The sequence below is a fragment of the Salvia hispanica genome, chromosome 3, assembly GCF_023119035.1.
Source record: "Salvia hispanica cultivar TCC Black 2014 chromosome 3, UniMelb_Shisp_WGS_1.0, whole genome shotgun sequence".
In the NCBI taxonomy this organism is placed as follows: Eukaryota; Viridiplantae; Streptophyta; class Magnoliopsida; order Lamiales; family Lamiaceae; genus Salvia; species Salvia hispanica.
In genome coordinates this window covers 31037093-31054614 of record NC_062967.1, presented here as the reverse complement: position 1 = coordinate 31054614, position 17522 = coordinate 31037093, and the positions used below count along the sequence as shown (strand labels likewise).

General features: G+C 38.1%; 2 protein-coding genes and 1 pseudogene across 2 annotated transcripts; 2 read left to right on the top strand and 1 right to left on the bottom strand.

Annotated features, from left to right (window-relative positions):
• The first annotated feature begins 346 nt into the window (after positions 1-346).
• LOC125209857 lies at positions 347-1102 on the top strand. The gene has a single exon (XM_048109437.1). It carries the CDS (start codon positions 347-349, stop codon positions 1100-1102), a length of 756 nt encoding a protein of 251 aa, XP_047965394.1.
• A 4577-nt stretch (positions 1103-5679) lies between these two features.
• On the bottom strand, positions 5680-11620 carry LOC125214631 (annotated as a pseudogene).
• A 1025-nt stretch (positions 11621-12645) lies between these two features.
• LOC125209109 (zinc finger BED domain-containing protein RICESLEEPER 4-like) lies at positions 12646-16026 on the top strand. Its single transcript, XM_048108718.1, has 4 exons — positions 12646-12896; positions 13128-13160; positions 13569-15669; positions 15751-16026. Exon 3 carries the CDS (start codon positions 13577-13579, stop codon positions 14312-14314), a length of 738 nt encoding a protein of 245 aa, XP_047964675.1. The 5' UTR covers positions 12646-12896; positions 13128-13160; positions 13569-13576; the 3' UTR covers positions 14315-15669; positions 15751-16026.
• The last annotated feature ends 1496 nt before the right edge of the window (positions 16027-17522 follow it).

Sequence of the window (17522 nt, the reverse complement as noted above, 5' to 3'; positions counted from 1 at the left end):
TCTTTTGCAAAGCATTGCATAGAACCGACTGTGTTACCTTAAAGTGGACGACGCCCACAACCCAGTCTACTAAGCAAAAGACTTAGACTTTGTTTGCTTCTTATACATTCAAATGTTTATAAAACATCTTCTAAATGCACAAACAAACACAATGTAATAATATATTGATTCTATTCGTGCGAAACTGCTCGAATAATACTGAATCGGGTTAAAAGTGGATTATAGAGTTTTACGTATACAAGCAAGATTCTATTCGAGCGAAACTGCTCGAAACATGCTTTTCAGTATACCAAACCTAACAACTCAAGCATCGAACGCACAACACGTCCGGGTACCACGTACTCCGATGTATATCCATCGAGACCGTGAACAAGCTAGTTTTCGGCTTTTCACGGATTATTTCCCTAGAGATCCTCGATGGAGTGATCAGATGTTCCGCCTTTGGATCCGGATGCGGAGGCCTTTATTCCTGCGCATCGTCAATACAGTTGTTGCTTGTGACTCGTATTTCATGCAAAGCATCGATGCTATCGGGTGGCAAAGTATATCGACTTTGCAGAATCACACATTCGCCCTACGCCAACTCGCTTACGGAACGACTGCAGATATGTTTGATAGGTACCTCCATGTGAGCGAGCAAACTGGACGCGATTGCCTAGCTAGATTCTGTCGGGCAGTGGTCGAAGCATTCAAGAATACATACTTGAGAAAGCCAACGACCGACGATGTTTGCAAGTTGGTAAACATGCACGAGCAGACCCACGGCTTCCCGGGGATGCTGGGCAGCATCGACTGTATGCACTGGCAGTGGAAGAATTGTCCAATGGCTTGGAGAGGACAATACACTAGCGGGCACAAGGGCACACATCCAACGATTGTGTTGGAGGCCGTTGTCAACCAACGATTGTGGATCGGGCATGCCTACTCTGGTGTCACTGGGTCGAACAACGACCTTAATGTGTTGAACGAGTCTCCATTGTTCAACGACTTGTGTGTTGGGCGAGCGTCGAACGTAGAGTTCACGGCCAACAACCGTCGGTACAGTATGAGGTACTATCTGGCAAATGGGATCTACCCTCGATGGGATGGCCCGTGTTCATGAAGACCATTGATAAAGCTAATTTCATACATTGGTTATGGGGTTAAATTCAACAATTTCCTCGGTCTAACACAGTTTTTAAGCCAGGTGTGTAGAGGAAAATACCAGATACAGGAAGAAGGAAGGAATTACCTGGTAAATGAATCTGGCAGGAAAAGTGAACAGAAAGAAGGGAAAATCGCTAGACGGAGGAGTTGAGAAAGTCAGTCTTTGACTTATTTGAGTTGTACAAGAAAGAATTCACTCCAGTGGCTGACCAAACACAACCATGAACAACTTCAGCTAGCCAAATGTCGAGTAGATCGACTAATCTGCGATTTCTTAGTAAAAGTTCTTGTAACATTCTCGGTGTTGCTAGTGAGGATGATGATGATGAAGATGGAAGCTCAGAGCTCTCTCGTTACTGCGCAGAGAGGCAATACCCGGCCAATGAAGATGTTGATTTTGACATTCTTATGTGGTGGAAGACATACGGTATTTCCTATCCTATTCTATCTGAGATGGCTAAGCTATTCCTATATCAAGCGTAGCTTCTGAGTCGGCATTCAGCATGGGGAGGCGTGTGCTGTCGACATTTAGAAACTCTTTGGCACCCGAAATGGTAGAAGCTTTGATATGCTCCGAGGATTGGTTGAGGTCTAGTTCTAGTTATGCAGATCTCATGGAAGAAGAAGGAGAACCAATACCATTTATGCAAAAGCAATACCATGAAAGTGAGTAATTTATTGCTATTTACTAATATATTTATTTATTCTTCATTTTGAACTCATTCTTTAATTCATTATTTTTTATAGTGATGGGGGAATAGAGATGTCAAGTGGGCTGGGCCGACCCAGCCCAGTCCAGCCCAGGCCCGGTATGAGCCAGCCCAGGACCGGCCCACTAGCGAAATGGAGCGGGCTTGGGCTAGGATGATTAGATTAATTGGGCTCCAAGTGGGCCTTTTTACGGACCCAGATCCGGCCCGGGCCCGGACCAGGCCCGTCAGAATCAAAATTATGCTGGTATATACTTTGTTTTATAGTTGGCTCTTTCAATAGACTTGTTTATGCATGTATATATATAAGGGAAGATTGAATATTTTTCTTTCTATAACATAATAACATTCATATCTCCTACTTATTAATTTACTATTAGATGCATGATTATATTATATTTATTATTAACATTATGCAAAGTATTCAATCGCTCGACTTAATTTATTCCATTTCCATAGTTATAGAGATTAGTTATTGATTATTTTTTTTTCAAAAATAGTGGATCCTAGAATTGATTGTGTTATAATAATTTTGATTTGCATGATTATAGAGACTAGTTATTAATGCTCTATCTTTCCACAAATATAGTGATTGATTACTTGATGTATATGTATCCAAATTGTAATATGTATATATATGTATTATGCTTCACGGATATGGAGTATATGTATATGAAAATGAAGGTTGGATATTATTTCATACATATCCATATCTTTTCTATTAATATATTAATAAATGCATGATAATTTTGTATTTGTATATTTTTAAGATAATCATAGATTTTGTTAATGAAATTATACAATAATAATAAATTAATTCAATTACTCAACCTAAATTAAAGCTTATAACAAATCTGATTTCCTTAACTACATTTGATTTGCTTAATTATAGATATTAATTGCTAATTGATTTGAATAATTATAGATATTAGTTGTTAGTTGATTTATCTCAATTCAAAATAGTTCCATATTTAAGTATATTATGATTCCTAATTCTGTGGGCTTGTATTATAAATATGCGTGTGTATGTGGGAAATGGAATATATATTTATACATCATCATACACTATATAGATCAATTATCGAATTAGCACAATCAAAATTTTAAATTTGGCCCGGCCCGGCCCGGCCCACTTTGCAAATGGGCTCGGGCTGGGCCCATTATATATACCAAAACCCGGCCCGGCACAGATGTGGGCCTGGGCCGGGCTGGGCTAAAATGTCGCCGGGCCTCACCGGGCCCGGGCCGGCCCACTTGACACCTCTATGGGGGAACTCCATAAGGATGGCAAAGTGACGTGGCCATTGGACGATGCAGAATTGAGAGAATTGGAAAGAACTCATTCAAGTGATCATGATGAAAGTTAAATTTATCGTGCATTTGTTTTGGAATTTGAAAATATGAACTTGGAGTTCTTTTTTTAAATATTTGAACTTTGAATGGTTGTTGAATTGAGTGGGTTGTAAACTTGGATTGATATTGTTGTTTTGGAATCTTTGAACTTAGAGTTGTTTACTTTATTGAATATTTCAACTTTTGGATTGAACATGTTGTAAATTTTTATACAAGCATGAAGCAACGATCTGAAGACTTAAAGGTTATTTACAACACTAATTACTTGCTACAACTACAGTAACGATTTAATACTGGTTTAGCATAAGTATTTAGAATTTTGACGTCAACTGAAAATTATTTAGAAAGTACACCGTTCCAGTTGTAACACTATAAGATCTTGAATAAATACACCACTACTACTATTTTTTTAGGAAATAAATGCTTTACTACTTTCACTTCCATTTTTAGAATTTACTACTATCTTCTATATGAATAAATGCTATTTTTATTGAGAAATCGTTGTACAACCATCCGATGACCCATTTATTAATTTATATTTTATTAATAATGTGTATGCATGGACGTTGTGGTATAACAATTAGTACAATCCTTTAAAAACAACATTAACCGCATAAGTCCGAAGAAAAACAAATCAAATTGACTTGATCTTTGATTCTTTATTATCAACTCATTCCATTAATAGATGATCAATTAACGAAGAATTAAAGTTTAATTTCTAATTCACTTTTTTTTTTTAATTTCGGTTCTGGTTCGACCTAGTTCGGTTAGGAACCGAACCGAATCGAGGCAAATTCAGTTTCGGTTCGGTGTTTCAATTTCGGTTCCATTTGAATTCGGTTAACAGGGTATTCAGTTCGGTTCTAACCGAACCTACCGAATACCCAGCGCTACCTGCATGGTTTCGAAGTTTAGTTCCTGTCTTACTTGCCTCGTCTAGCAGTAGTAGATCTATTTTATTTCCTTAGTTAATCGTAATCTGATAGTTTAATTTGACATGCTCTGTTTTCTACATTTTGTGATCGAGAATCGTTGGTGAAGATGAAGCTAGTTGTTAGTTAAATCCTTAGTTAGTTAATTACAGCTTTTCATTCGTACTTTACTATTTTAGGAAATGGTCCCCACGATCTATTCTTCATCTGTCTAGGCATTTTAGGAAAAGTAATTCACTAGGTCTGGTAAATTTTCGTTGTTGGAGTGTGGTTCTGTTTGCATCTGTGTTTTCACCATATGTGCTTTCGTTATGTTTTCTTAGGTCTAGCTGTTAGAATAGTTCATTTACATTTTCTGAATCTAGTAGTTAAGTTCTCAACCCAAAGTTGTTTGACAGCAGCCAAACCCTTGTCTAAAGTCTCTTGAATGTTTTCTTACGCTTCCATCTCTGTGAGATTCGATCCCTACTTCCTTATACTAGCCTTTAGTATTGTGGGTTGAGGGTTTTGAAAGGGCAGATTAGATTGTGTGCCCAACGACCGACAGTTTCAAGGGTTCTCTGAGTTCCTAGACCCTGTGATCTAGCGGATTCTCTAGATCTGAGAAATCTGACCACTAAAGTGCATACAATTGAGTAGATCTGAGACCTCTTCAACCATCACATGTCCGACAACGGATAGGAGGGCATTGTTTGCCCAAAAGCAAGAGGCGACTCGGAAAGATGTGCAACGTGCATTCAGAGTCCTCCAAGCACGGTGGGCTATGGTGAACGGATCGGCCCATGGTTGGCACCGTTCATTAATCGTCGACATCATGTATACGTGTATCATAATGCATAACATGATCGTTGAGGACGATGGAGAAAATGTCACTTTGTGGAGCGACGATCCGCTTTCCAGCACCAGCAGTAGCTACACTGTCACCGACCCGCCCGTGCAGTGTGTTCCTCCCGACGTGCACAATGTCATGGCCTGTCAAGCGGCGATGCACCAAGAAGAACTACACACTCGCTTCCAAACGGATCTAATTGAAGAAATTTGGACACACCAACATTTTCCAGCATTGACTTTATGTTTTAATGTTTTTTTTGGAATTTTTAAATTTCAATGTTGTAATTTTATATTTTTCAATTGAACAATGAATTTTCCCGATTTTAATTGTTCAACGTATTCTATTTTACGTGTAAAATAAATTGGAGTTGTGAATAGTGCAATTTAATAGTTATGGCCCGAGTTGGGGACTTCAGCAGTTGTGACCTGGAACTCAAATTTAAGAGAATGATACGTGGAGGACACTTGGGGCCTGAATTGGGGATTGGGTTGGGGATGCTCTTAGAGGCTCCTCACGTAATTATATAATATCCTAGTTATTTTATGGAAAATAATAGTACTACATTTTATCTTTATATTTAAATTTTATAATCATATCCCAATTAATTATATACGAGTTGTTGATCGTCATAGATTAATTAAAACACATATTTACTACTCAATCAATCTTTTTTAGAGATTTAATAAACACGCAAAGAGATAAAAGATGAATAGAAATAGAGGTGAATTAACACAAAATAAGTTGGTACATGCTATAGAAATAATAAAATAAAAAAGAGGGGAATCGATTAACATCAAAACGGCGTCGGATCAAGCACAGCATCCCATGCTTCAAGGAGGACACCGATCTGCCCCCAAACAAACTTATTTTACACACATCATTATTTAAATCACAATAAATAATTCATGCAACAAGTCCCAAATTGAGAATACCCCATGCAGTTTCCGGCCACGACTTCTCTTTCGCCTTCATGAGCAGCAATCTAACCCACGACACCCACGCCTGCCACGTCATCCTCTTATCCCGCGGACTCCCCCACTCCAGCAGCAGCCTCAGCCCCTTCTCCGCCTCCGCCTCCGCCGCCGCGAACTCTCCTTTCCCCAAATATATCTGCGCCAAAACCACGTAAGCCTCCGCCACAAACGGATTCCTTGCCACGCTCTCCACCAGCATCTCCTCCGCCCTCTCCACCCCTATCTCCGCCGCGTCGCACACCGCCTTCCAGTAAAGATCCCTCGCCACGATCTGCTCCTCCGGATCCACAACTTTACTGCAATTATCCAACACCGGCGGCACCACCAGCTCCAGATCTCCGTCTCTACCCGCCGGATTTTGATTTTTCAGTGATTTGAGGTAGATCTCCTCTTCTCTCACCAACAGATTATAGATCGCCGCCATTCTCGAGAAGGTGTTCATACACAGCCCTGGCTTGGCGAAGCCTGGCAACAACGAGGTCAGAACATTGTTGCCGGAGCAATCGAGCCTGCCGTCGCGGTTACCTAACAAATTATCATGGAAGCCGTAGAGCGATTCGCCGGTATCAGCGATCGTCATCAAGAGGAAAGTCGCCACCAACCGCCTCTACAGCTGTATGTCTTCCCCGGTTCTGATGTGCTTCACGCTCACCCCCTCCGCCGGGATGATCGATCGGATCTTATTCCTCCAGATCTCGTCTTCTCCGATCTCTCCGCCTTCGCGAAGCTTCTCAATCGAGATCGCCGACAGTGGGAGGTCCTCGACCAACTCGGGACCGGAGTACCTGGAGAGGAGGAGGCCCTCGGTGATAGAGTGACGAGGAACGACGCAGAAGAGGTAGATGAGGCGCTCGGCGGCGGCGCCGACGTGGCCGCGGACGGTGTCGCGGCCGGTGGGGGAGGGCGGGAAGATGGCGAGGTCGACGTAGGAGTTGGAGTAGGCGGAGTGGAAGAGGGCGCAGAGGCAGACTACGTTGGGGGCGTTCCAGAGCTTGAGGGTGCGGTAGACGCCGAAGAGGTGGTCGAGGAAGCTGTTGTGCTTGTGCCAGCACTCGCCGGCGCCGGCGGCTTGGAGGATGGAGACGAGGCGGGGGAGGTTTTCGTCGACCGCGTGGAGCTCGCCGCGAAGGAAGGGGCGGGCGGAGTTGAGGAGCGATTCGAGAGCCAAGCGGGGTTTGTGAGTGGTGGAAGACGGCGGCGCCATGGATGGTGTTGGTAGATGAGAGGGAGTAGTATTGTTTCAAAGAGGAAAGTAAACTTTGAATAATGAAAGGGATGATGGATGATTACAATTTGGTTCAGTATACTATATACTAATATAATGCTATAACAAGAGCATAGAGTGGAGTCAAATCATAGAAGGGAACGAATCATACAAGAGCATCAAAGGGAGTGTTGTGATATGTCGGGGATATAAACAAAATTATTTCTGTTTTGAATATAAACGTGCCTTTTTTTCTATTAATGTCCAAGTGCCTTTTTTCTATTAATGTCCACGGGGTTTGTTAGGAGGCTGATCTTGTTCATGTTTTCACCATTGCTACCATACTTTGAGGATGGATTTACCAGGAAATCCTGCCAGAAAAGGGAGCATAATTACAAGGAACACTACTCTGATGAAATGACTATTAGGTGTGAGTTTTTCCACTAGTAGCTTTCCAAATAGTGAGTGGAAGGAATGGGTGGACAGTTCACAACTTGGATAAAGATAGTTAGGGAAGACATTCTAAATCTTGGTGTAACTTGCAAACTAAGTGTTGTTATGCTGACCCCACAAATAGAAGCAATGATCTATAATGATGATGATGCTGAATTTCAGATGGTTGCAACGACAATGAGATATGCAGTAGGACTGAATAAGCTGCCAGCTAAATAATCAAAAATATGTTAAACTGATGGCATTGGCCTAACTATAAGCTAAATGCAATAAGAAAGATGAAAAACAAATTTGTTAGTGGCCATTTTACCTCTAGTTCCTGTGAACAAGAGTACCATAGTCAGGTATAAAAGGTTGACCATATGTTTGTACGTCTAGTTCTTGAGTGGTAACAAGTTTATACCCATGAGGAGTAAAAGTTTAAAAAAAGAGTAACTCAGACTAAAATCAAGCATTAAATGTTTTGGAAATAAAATTACTAATAAGAAACAAGTGGAATTTATTAATAAAATGAAGGTACGCGGAATGAGCAATACCATAGTGAGTGAAAAATACAATCTAACGTACAATGGTCTGGCATAAAAAGTTAAGACATGTCAGAAATTAAGAATACTGCTGGCTCAAACACTTTACTCAAGGATGCAAAACATAAAACGATAATATTATTACCTAAGATAGAAGCCAAAGATGCTTACCGACAAAGATACTGATACATTGAGAGGAGCTAATATTGACGAATATTTATTATCCTCCAGTTCTTCCATTCCCATACTATTCGAAATGTGAGCATTCTCCATCTTCGAATCACTAGCTTCTCCGTAGGTATCACAATAAAGTTCTAAATTCTGAATTTCAATCAATTTGTTGACTCGACCCCCTTTAACTTTTGTAGTTGCCGATCTGAAAGAAAACTTAAATATACAAAATTGGAATAAAAAGAAAACTGGAACAAACTTCTGATTTCTAAACTTTCCACAAAGAACCAAGAAAGCAATTGTTGATCTATCGGTATGAATAAGTATTTCGCAAAAGTTGAGGCATGTGACAAGATTGCTTAATGGTCCGCTCACATTTGGTGGATAAAGTTGTGATCACCAAGTCAATTTCAGTGACTTTCTTTCTTTGTTTTTTCACCCAGAAACAGAAACATCATTATACTATTACAACCAGTGGACATAGCATCCACTCCAAATGTCGTTATTTGTTCTTTTTCAAAAGGGGGATGGGGATAAAAAATCATACCGTTGCACTCTGTTTTTCACAGTAGAGGACATGAACATTTCTGATGGATACTTGGATGCTGTCAAGAATCTTGGACATAATGCAGGAAAGTTAGAGAGAAAGTGAGTAAAATGGGAAATTAGTTATTAGAGAAAGAGGGTAAAAGTGATTAACTAAAATGTTGTGCCAAGACGAAATGTTATTAGTAAATGTCAAGTATGATCAATAAACCAAAAAAATAACTTTGTGAAACTATCAAGGATATCGTTATAATTATTAGAACATCATTTGTTAGATGATATTGTTAGTAGCGATACGAATGAACTAAAGAAATATAACAAGAATTCAAGAAAAGAAGCTAGCACATTTATTAAATGTTTTAGTATGTCTTAAATATCTTCCTTAATTGATATTGAATGCTCTAATGTTGGTTCATGAGATAGATCACTGAAAAATAAGCTTATCTTCCCAAAATACAAGATGTAGGTCAAAACTTGGAGATATGTTCTAGCCAGAGAAAGAAACACAATTACCAGCTTGCAGATAGCAAAATAGTACCTTAGCAGTGATGTGTGAAATAAATGATTTTCCAGTCTGATTATCTCCAATAGATATGTTTTCATGAGAAACATTTTAAACAAAAATGATGTTCATGATGAGAGGAAACAGTCTTGACAAGGTAGTCATTATGAGAAATAATAACATGTTGTCATTTTGTATGCTATACGCTAGTTTCTACATGGGTACCGTATATCAAAGATAAAGGTGGTCATAGCAAGTACTGCTGATTGATAATAAAACACAAAATTAACAAAATTGATCTTACTCAGCATAATAATTCACTTTCACTCAATAACCAAAAACCCAATAAATTCATAGCAATAAAGAATTTGTGGATTAACAAATTCCATAAGCGAGGGCCAGATAATCAAAGTCAACATCCTCACCACATACACGTCTTGATAGCTTTGCAAGTTCAGCTGCTGCAAGCTGGGCCTTTTTGCTTGCATATTCTCTTCTTTTAATAGCATCCATTGCCCACTGCAGCCAACACCAGTCAACAACAAAAAAAATGTAGTGAGTCACAACTCAAAAGGGTAAAGAATTCATTGATGTTAACGGGAAATGCTGGTAGGTTCCCCTTGTATCCTCCCCTAAACCCATCATGTGTATCTGAGATCCTAGACCTTGACAAATACGTTGGACCCTTCTGATTTACCAAACACTACTGCATTACTCAAAGGGCCACCAGAACCACCCACTTTCAATCACTCAAAACATAGTTGAAGGATTTTGTCTTTGGTTTAGTGCATATTGTGTTATCTGTGTCGATTAATTTCAGTCAGGGGCTCAGGGCTTCTCGATGATGTAATGGAACTCATCAATACAACTAAAGTATTAAATCAATAAAGATGCAGAGGAAAATGTGATTTGCTTCGCGATTTGCAGATGAACGTGTTGTTTATAATGTTCACGTCTCTAATTTTCATGGCCACAATCTAAAAAGAAAATTACCTCCTTGTCATCTCTTTGAGAGAGATAAATATATACATCCTCCAGAATGATTATGATCGGGTCCCACCCTAGTTTCTTCCAAGGGATTTTGATGCTTAACTTCCCAAACCGGCCTATGAAAGCAAATACACAGAGGTCGTCACATGATAGAATATATGACCTCACAAATCAACAAAACAATAATGGTAATAGAAGATAGGTTTATCCTTAAAGGCCAAATAAGAGAAGCAAAAAATTAACTATAGATGCTGGCAATGCAATAAGGCAATAAGTCATTCAGCATGTTAATGTATTTCATCACTGAAACACACAATGGCTTCTTTTAACTCAGACTATCCATCAACCAACGTACTCGTGTTTTATTTTTGTCTTGCGCAAATTAGGAGTCGCCATATCCATCCCATTAAAAGCAGCATGAATTGCCACAATAACATATAGAACTAACTAAGCCTTCGACAGGTAACCTAGATTTTACAAAAAGCATAAATTTCATTGTCATATCCATCCCAGCTCTTATTGGTCTCGTTGGCTAGAGAGGAACGCATAAATTTCTAGCATTATGACAAGAACGGATGAGATTTTGTGTTTCCTGGTGGTGGGTTCAAAACATACGGATTTCAAGTACTCTTTGAATCGGATTCTATAACTCCTACCATACTTTTGAAGTGGTGTAATGTAGCTCATTTGGAGTTCTGCTTTCTGGTACCTCGTCCCTTTTAACTTATTTCCGGTTTTCATTAATGAAGATCTTTTCTATTTTCGTATCGAAAATAAATCATCATAAAAGTATGTCAGCTTCAAGGTGAATGTTCAAGCTCATCAAGTGCATGACCAAAAGCATATGCTTTACAATACAAATGAGAAAGCGCAACAATTGAGTTATCTATACTTGGACAATAGACAGCACTTCAAATTTTACCTTGTGTGAAAGCAAATGGTAGCCAGAGATAGTCAAAGGCTTCGAGAATCAGCTCCACATTTTCCAGTAATACTTCCTCTGAATCAAAATTCACATGTGATTCAAATATGAAATGATCATTTAAAAAAAAGTAACCACCTAAAACACCATCTCCAGCTAATAAATTTCCACGGCAAACAATTATAACCTAGTAGTTCAGAACAAAATTGAAACCCTAACCGGAAAATTACCTCGACGGAAAATTGATGGCGGCGTGAAGAAGACGGAATAACGGAATTTGACGGCGGAGGGCAGCGGCGGTTTGTGACATTTTCGTTTTTTTTTTTTTACCTTTTCGTTTTCCAAGTGTATTTTGATATTTATATTTGGCAATTTACGCATACTCCATTTTTTCACATTTTGCGAATATATCTGTTTTTACAGTTTGAAGTTAGTGTAGGGTTATATTGTTTAGATTTATAGTATTTGTTTAAATGGAGGAGAGTGATCAATTGCTAACTCATCATTTAATTGCTAACTACAATTAATTTATGGTCATAGGATTTTAGAAAACGTGTGGTCTACAATTTGCCACGTGTAATTTTCGTTTTTATTAATAAAATAAAAAAAGATAAAAAAACCCCTCCAAATTAGGGTTTTGGATGAAAATGTCAATATAGTGTTTCGAAAATATCAACACAATGTTTTGAGAATGTCAACACAGTGCTTTAAGAATGTTAACTCATTGCTTATATTCGGTTATCGGTTATATTCGGTTCCAAATTTTGCATGTCTTGATCGGTTATCGGTTAACCGACTAACCGATCGGTTAACCGATTATTAAATTAAGAACCGATTAAATATATTAATTATGATTATTCTTTTAATTTAATATTAAAAAATACTTCCTCCGTCCCGCTTTAGCAGTCCCGTTGACTAATGTAGATAAGACTCTTCTCTACATTATTCTCTTTTTTACTTTATTATTTCTCCACTTTAACTATTTATTATCATTTTTACAAAACGAGTGCAGAAAAGTCAATGGGACTGCTAAAGCGGGACGGAGGGAGTATCATAACTTAGGTTTCATTCTTTCAAACCAGAAACTTACTCCCTCCGTCCCACTTAAGATGACACGTTTTCCTTTTTAGTTTGTCCCAACTAAGATGAAATATTTCAAAAATCTTTTTTGATAACTTTCTCTCTCCAATTAATACACCCAACCACTTTTTTCTCACTCCTATTAAAATATACATCTTTCTTTATCTCTCTACTTTAATACTCACCCCCACCTTCTCTCTTTTCAATTAAACACTTTAACCAATAACTCCTAAAACCCCGTGCCGGCTAAGCAATGTGTCATCTTAGCCGGGACGGAGGGAGTAGAAAAGAAACGGAGCCCTAATTTGTCCACTCTCACATTCTTCCCCCTTCCACTGCGGCGACTCCTCCTTCACCACAAGTCCACGACCTGAGTTCAATCGGTGAGGCGAAGGCGAAGCAAAGCAACCAGAGTCCACTTCCACCGCGGCGAGGCGAAGCAAAGTGGAGCAACCAGAGTTCAAGCGGCGCTCCTTCTTCCCACTTCCACCTGCGGCAAGTCCTCCTTCCCCACGAGTCCACGACCAGCGGCGCTGCGGCGGTTTCCGTCAAGCTCGGTCAGTATTAAATGGATTCTTAGTTGGTTTTAATTTATCCAATTTTATGAAGCTTTTGTGAAGAATTTTCAATTTTGTGTTTGGTTATGTTTTGAATTTGATGTATTTCAATTTAATCAAATGTGGGGTTTCTCGTTTATGTGGTTTTAAGCTTTTGTTGTATCTCTGTCTGACCGTTTAGATGCAATTCACCGCAATTAAGGTAAAATTGTATAGTTTGTCTCTTTGTAGGTTTGAATTCTATTCATTGTGTTAGCAACCTCGGTAAGAGAATTTTTCCATTTTTAATGCTGAATTCACATATTTTTCACTTTGTGCAAATGGTCCCTTTTAAACCCAAAGTGGCAAATTAATATATGAGAGGGACCTTTCATTGTTCATCAACAAAGTGACGATTGGTATACATTTAATGCTATTAATACCAGACTTTTAGATGAGTAGAATTTATAAGTTTTAGGACTTGTAGGAGTCAATGCTTTGTTTGTGGAAGAGAAGCACTCTGTGAAAAGGTCATTCAATCAAGAAAAGGAAGTCAGCTTTCTTTTTATTCTTTTTTCTCAGCTTTCTTTTTGTACAGTACATGGATTTGTGAGGAAAAGAAATTTTTTAGCAAGACTTGATTATGTTTGAACTTGTGTGAAGGCCAAAATTGTAACAGTTATCTTTGTACAGATCTTAAAATGTCAAATTCAGAGTCTTGCACTCAAGACTTAGGGAGCAATCAGCCAATCGACGATAATATACTTGAAGATATTGAAATTGAAGAACCAGGGCTTGAGAGAGAGGAAGAGGGAGAGGAAATAGTGCCGTCGGCATCAAAAAAGCGTAAACAAGTAGTAAGATCGGCTATATGGCAAAAATTTGATAAAGTGTTTGAAGATTCAATTCAAAAAGGGAAATGTAAACTGTGTGGAGAAACGATAGCTGCTGATCCGAAGCACAATGGCACATCTGCTATGTGGAAGCATCATGCTTCATGTTTGAAGAAAAATGAAGCGAAAAAGAATCAAACACCATTCAGCCAAGATGAATTGCGGCAAGACATCCAAGAAAGGGGCAGATACGCATTGTGCAGGATGATTGTTCTTGATGAACAACCATTCAGATTGGTGGAACGAGAGGGATTTCGTTTATTCTGCCGTGATAAGGTACCAAACTTTAATATCCCGAGCAGATACACGGTAAGATCGGATTGTGTGAAGATGTTTCTAGAGGAGAGAGAACTAGTGAAAGTGGTTTTCTCTAGACCAAGCATGAGTAGAGTATCAATCACCACCGACTGTTGGACTGGAGTCAATAACACAAGCTTTATTTGTGTTACATCACATTTCATCGACAAGGAATGGAGCCTGCACAAGAAAATAATCAACTTCTTTGACATTACTAGTCATGAGGGGATGACATTGCTAAGGTGTTGATAAAGACCCTTACGAACTGGGGCATTCAGAGGCTTCTTTGTTGCACCATGGATAATGCTAAAAACAATGGTGTAGCAATCAAGGAAATGAAGTCCACCTTCAATGCAAGAGGCATGCTTGTTGCCAAAGGGCAATATTTTCATCAGAGGTGTGTTGCACACATACTTAACTTGATTGTCGAAGAGGGCATGAAACAAATAGGCATGGGTGTTGTACGAGTTAGGGAAGCCGTGAAATGGATAAGGGGTTCATCCATAAGGTCTAAAGACTTCAAGGATATTGTCAAGGTATGTAAGGTGGATACCAAAAAATTCTTGTGTCAAGATGTACCTACTAGATGGAACTCGACTTACTAAATGCTCGAGGCGGCATTGCCATATGAGCCGGCTATGAAGCTATACAACAACGTCACTCCCCAGTTTGGTAGGGATTTGAGAAACCTGAAACACAAGGACCTCACAGTTGGCGTACCTGGAGAAGAAGATTGGATTGAAGTGAGGAATATGTGTAGTTTTCTTCGATCGTTTTATGCTTTGACTCGTCTCGTCTCAGGCACCACGTATGCCATATCACATTCATTTTTAATGGAGATGTGTGACATATTCCTTATCATAAAAATGTTGGAGGATGATGAAGATGCTGAGATTAGATACATGGCCAAGAAGATGATGGAAAACTTTGGTAAGTATTGGTTGGAGGGAGATGAGCTTAATCCAAACATGAACAAAATTTTGTATATTGCTGCAATGCTAGATCCTAGACAAAAGATGAAGCATGTGCAACATTGTTTGAAGACGTTGTACGGTGAAGCACGGGGAAATGAGTTGGCAGAGGAGTTGAGAAAGTCAGTCTTTGACTTATTTGAGTTGTACAAGAAAGAATTCACTCCAGTGGCTGACCAAACACAACCACGAACAACTTCAGCTAGCCAAATGTCGAGTAGATCGACTAATCTGCGATTTCTTAGTAAAAGTTCTTGTAACATTCTCTGTGTTGCTAGTGAGGATGATGATGATGAAGATGGAAGCTCAGAGCTCTCTCGTTACTTCGCAGAGAGGCAATACCCGGCCAATGAAGATGTTGATTTTGACATTCTTATGTGGTGGAAGACATATGGTATTTCCTATCCTATTCTATCTGAGATGGCTAAGCTATTCCTATATCAAGCGTAGCTTCTGAGTCGGCATTCAGCATGGGGAGGCGTGTGCTGTCGACATTTAGAAACTCTTTGGCACCCGAAATGGTAGAAGCTTTGATATGCTCCAAGGATTGGTTGAGGTCTAGTTCTAGTTATGCAGATCTCATGGAAGAAGAAGGAGAACCAATACCATTTATGCAAAAGCAATACCATGAAAGTGAGTAATTCATTGCTATTTACTAATATATTTATTTATTCTTCATTTTGAACTCATTCTTTAATTCATTATTTTTTATAGTGATGGGGGAATAGAGATGTCAAGTGGGCCGGGCCGACCCAACCCAGTCCGGCCCAGGCCCGGTATGAGCCAGCCCGGGACCGGCCCACTAGCGAAATGAAGCGGGCTTGGGCTAGGCTGATTAGATTAATTGGGTTCCAAGTGTGCCTTTTTATGAACCCATACCCGGCCCGGGCCTAGAACCGGCCCTGGCCCGGACCAGGCCCGTCAGAATCTAAATTTTGCTGGTATATACTTTGTTTTATAGTTGGCTCTTTCAATAGACTTGTTTATGCATGTACTAGTGTTATCACCCGTGCTATGCACGGGACATAAGATTTTCAAATAATGAAAATAAATTATAAGCACATAGATTTAAAAAAAAGATAATAAAAATATAATGATTATTTATTATTACAAATATGTATTAATTACAATAAGTTTTCACAACTTTATAAACACTTACAAACATTCTAAACAAAAAAAAAAAAAAAAAAAAAAATATACTCCTCCAAACCCACTGTAAATGAAACATTTTACATTCAGCAAATAATTTTACACAACTTTAATTTACGATATGAGTGGAGTATAATAAAATAAAACAAATGACAATAGGGAGATGTGTGAATAAGGATCAAAGATAACTCACTTATGACATTGAATTTTGAACGGAACCCACCAACATCGACTACATAAAATTAAATTAATATTAGTAGAATCGAAAGACAACGAAATATGATTAAATAGTAATTTGTAATTCAAATATAGGAAAGATCACTGATATCCCAAAAATCTAAAAATAAAACTAAATTGATAAATATTTAAAACAAATATACTTAAAAACGTTATATTAATAACTTAATCTATATTAATTGTATAATTAAATAGTTGTCTCTCTATTACATCAGTTATTTATATTTTTAAAAGGTAATTTAATAATTTAAGGCTTATGTCCTAAGCAGTGACAGCTAAATTATTTATTTATTTAATAACTTTTTATTCGATAATTCTACTGTGATTCAATAGAGAGAGACTAATAACTATATACAATTGACCACTTTCTATTTGAATTCTTGAAAAAGCCAATCGATAATATATTTAGTCATATTACTCCTAGGTGGTGTTAGGTTTTCAAGATAAAATAATACCAAGATACAATCTATGATTGATTTGTTAAATTATTTTAGTCATACGGGGTTAGCTATGATTAATTATTCCATAATTATCCATCTATAATTGAGTTGTGGGGTTGAATCTCATGAATCAAACACACAATAAATTTAATCTCGAATATAAAATAATCACTTATATTTTATATCCGTCTACTATATTTTTTCTTTATTTATCTCTCATATTTTATTCTCTCTATTTTAATTTTTTTAAAATTAATTATTTAAATCTCATGCCAAATATAGTGATTCGGACGGAGTAGAATATTTGTTAAAACTTCCGATGAAAGTGTACAATTTAAAAGAGACATTTTCAAGTTGTAATGATCAGTGTCTAGCTGTCGGCACATCTTCTTGGGACTATAAAGAGAAAAAAAAATTGGCTGCTGCTTTTAGTAAGGGTTAAAATGTTAATTTATTATGCTCTCTTAGTTTTCAAGAAAAATGATCTCTTTTTTGGATGGGACATGAATTTATGTAATTTAATTTTATATATAAAAATAGAGAAAATAAAGTACTTCCTCCGTCTCAAGAAATATGACTTCTTTCTTGGACGGCACGAGATTTTATGCAATTTTATTTTGTGTGTTAAGTGGAGAGAGTAAAGTAAGAGAGAGGGAATAA

What these genes read in the sequence shown, in the direction of transcription:
- LOC125209857 (XM_048109437.1), top strand. Translation starts at nt 347, where the DNA reads ATGTATATCCATCGAGACCGTGAACAAGCTAGTTTTCGGCTTTTCACG.
- LOC125209109 (XM_048108718.1), top strand. Translation starts at nt 13,577, where the DNA reads ATGTCAAATTCAGAGTCTTGCACTCAAGACTTAGGGAGCAATCAGCCA.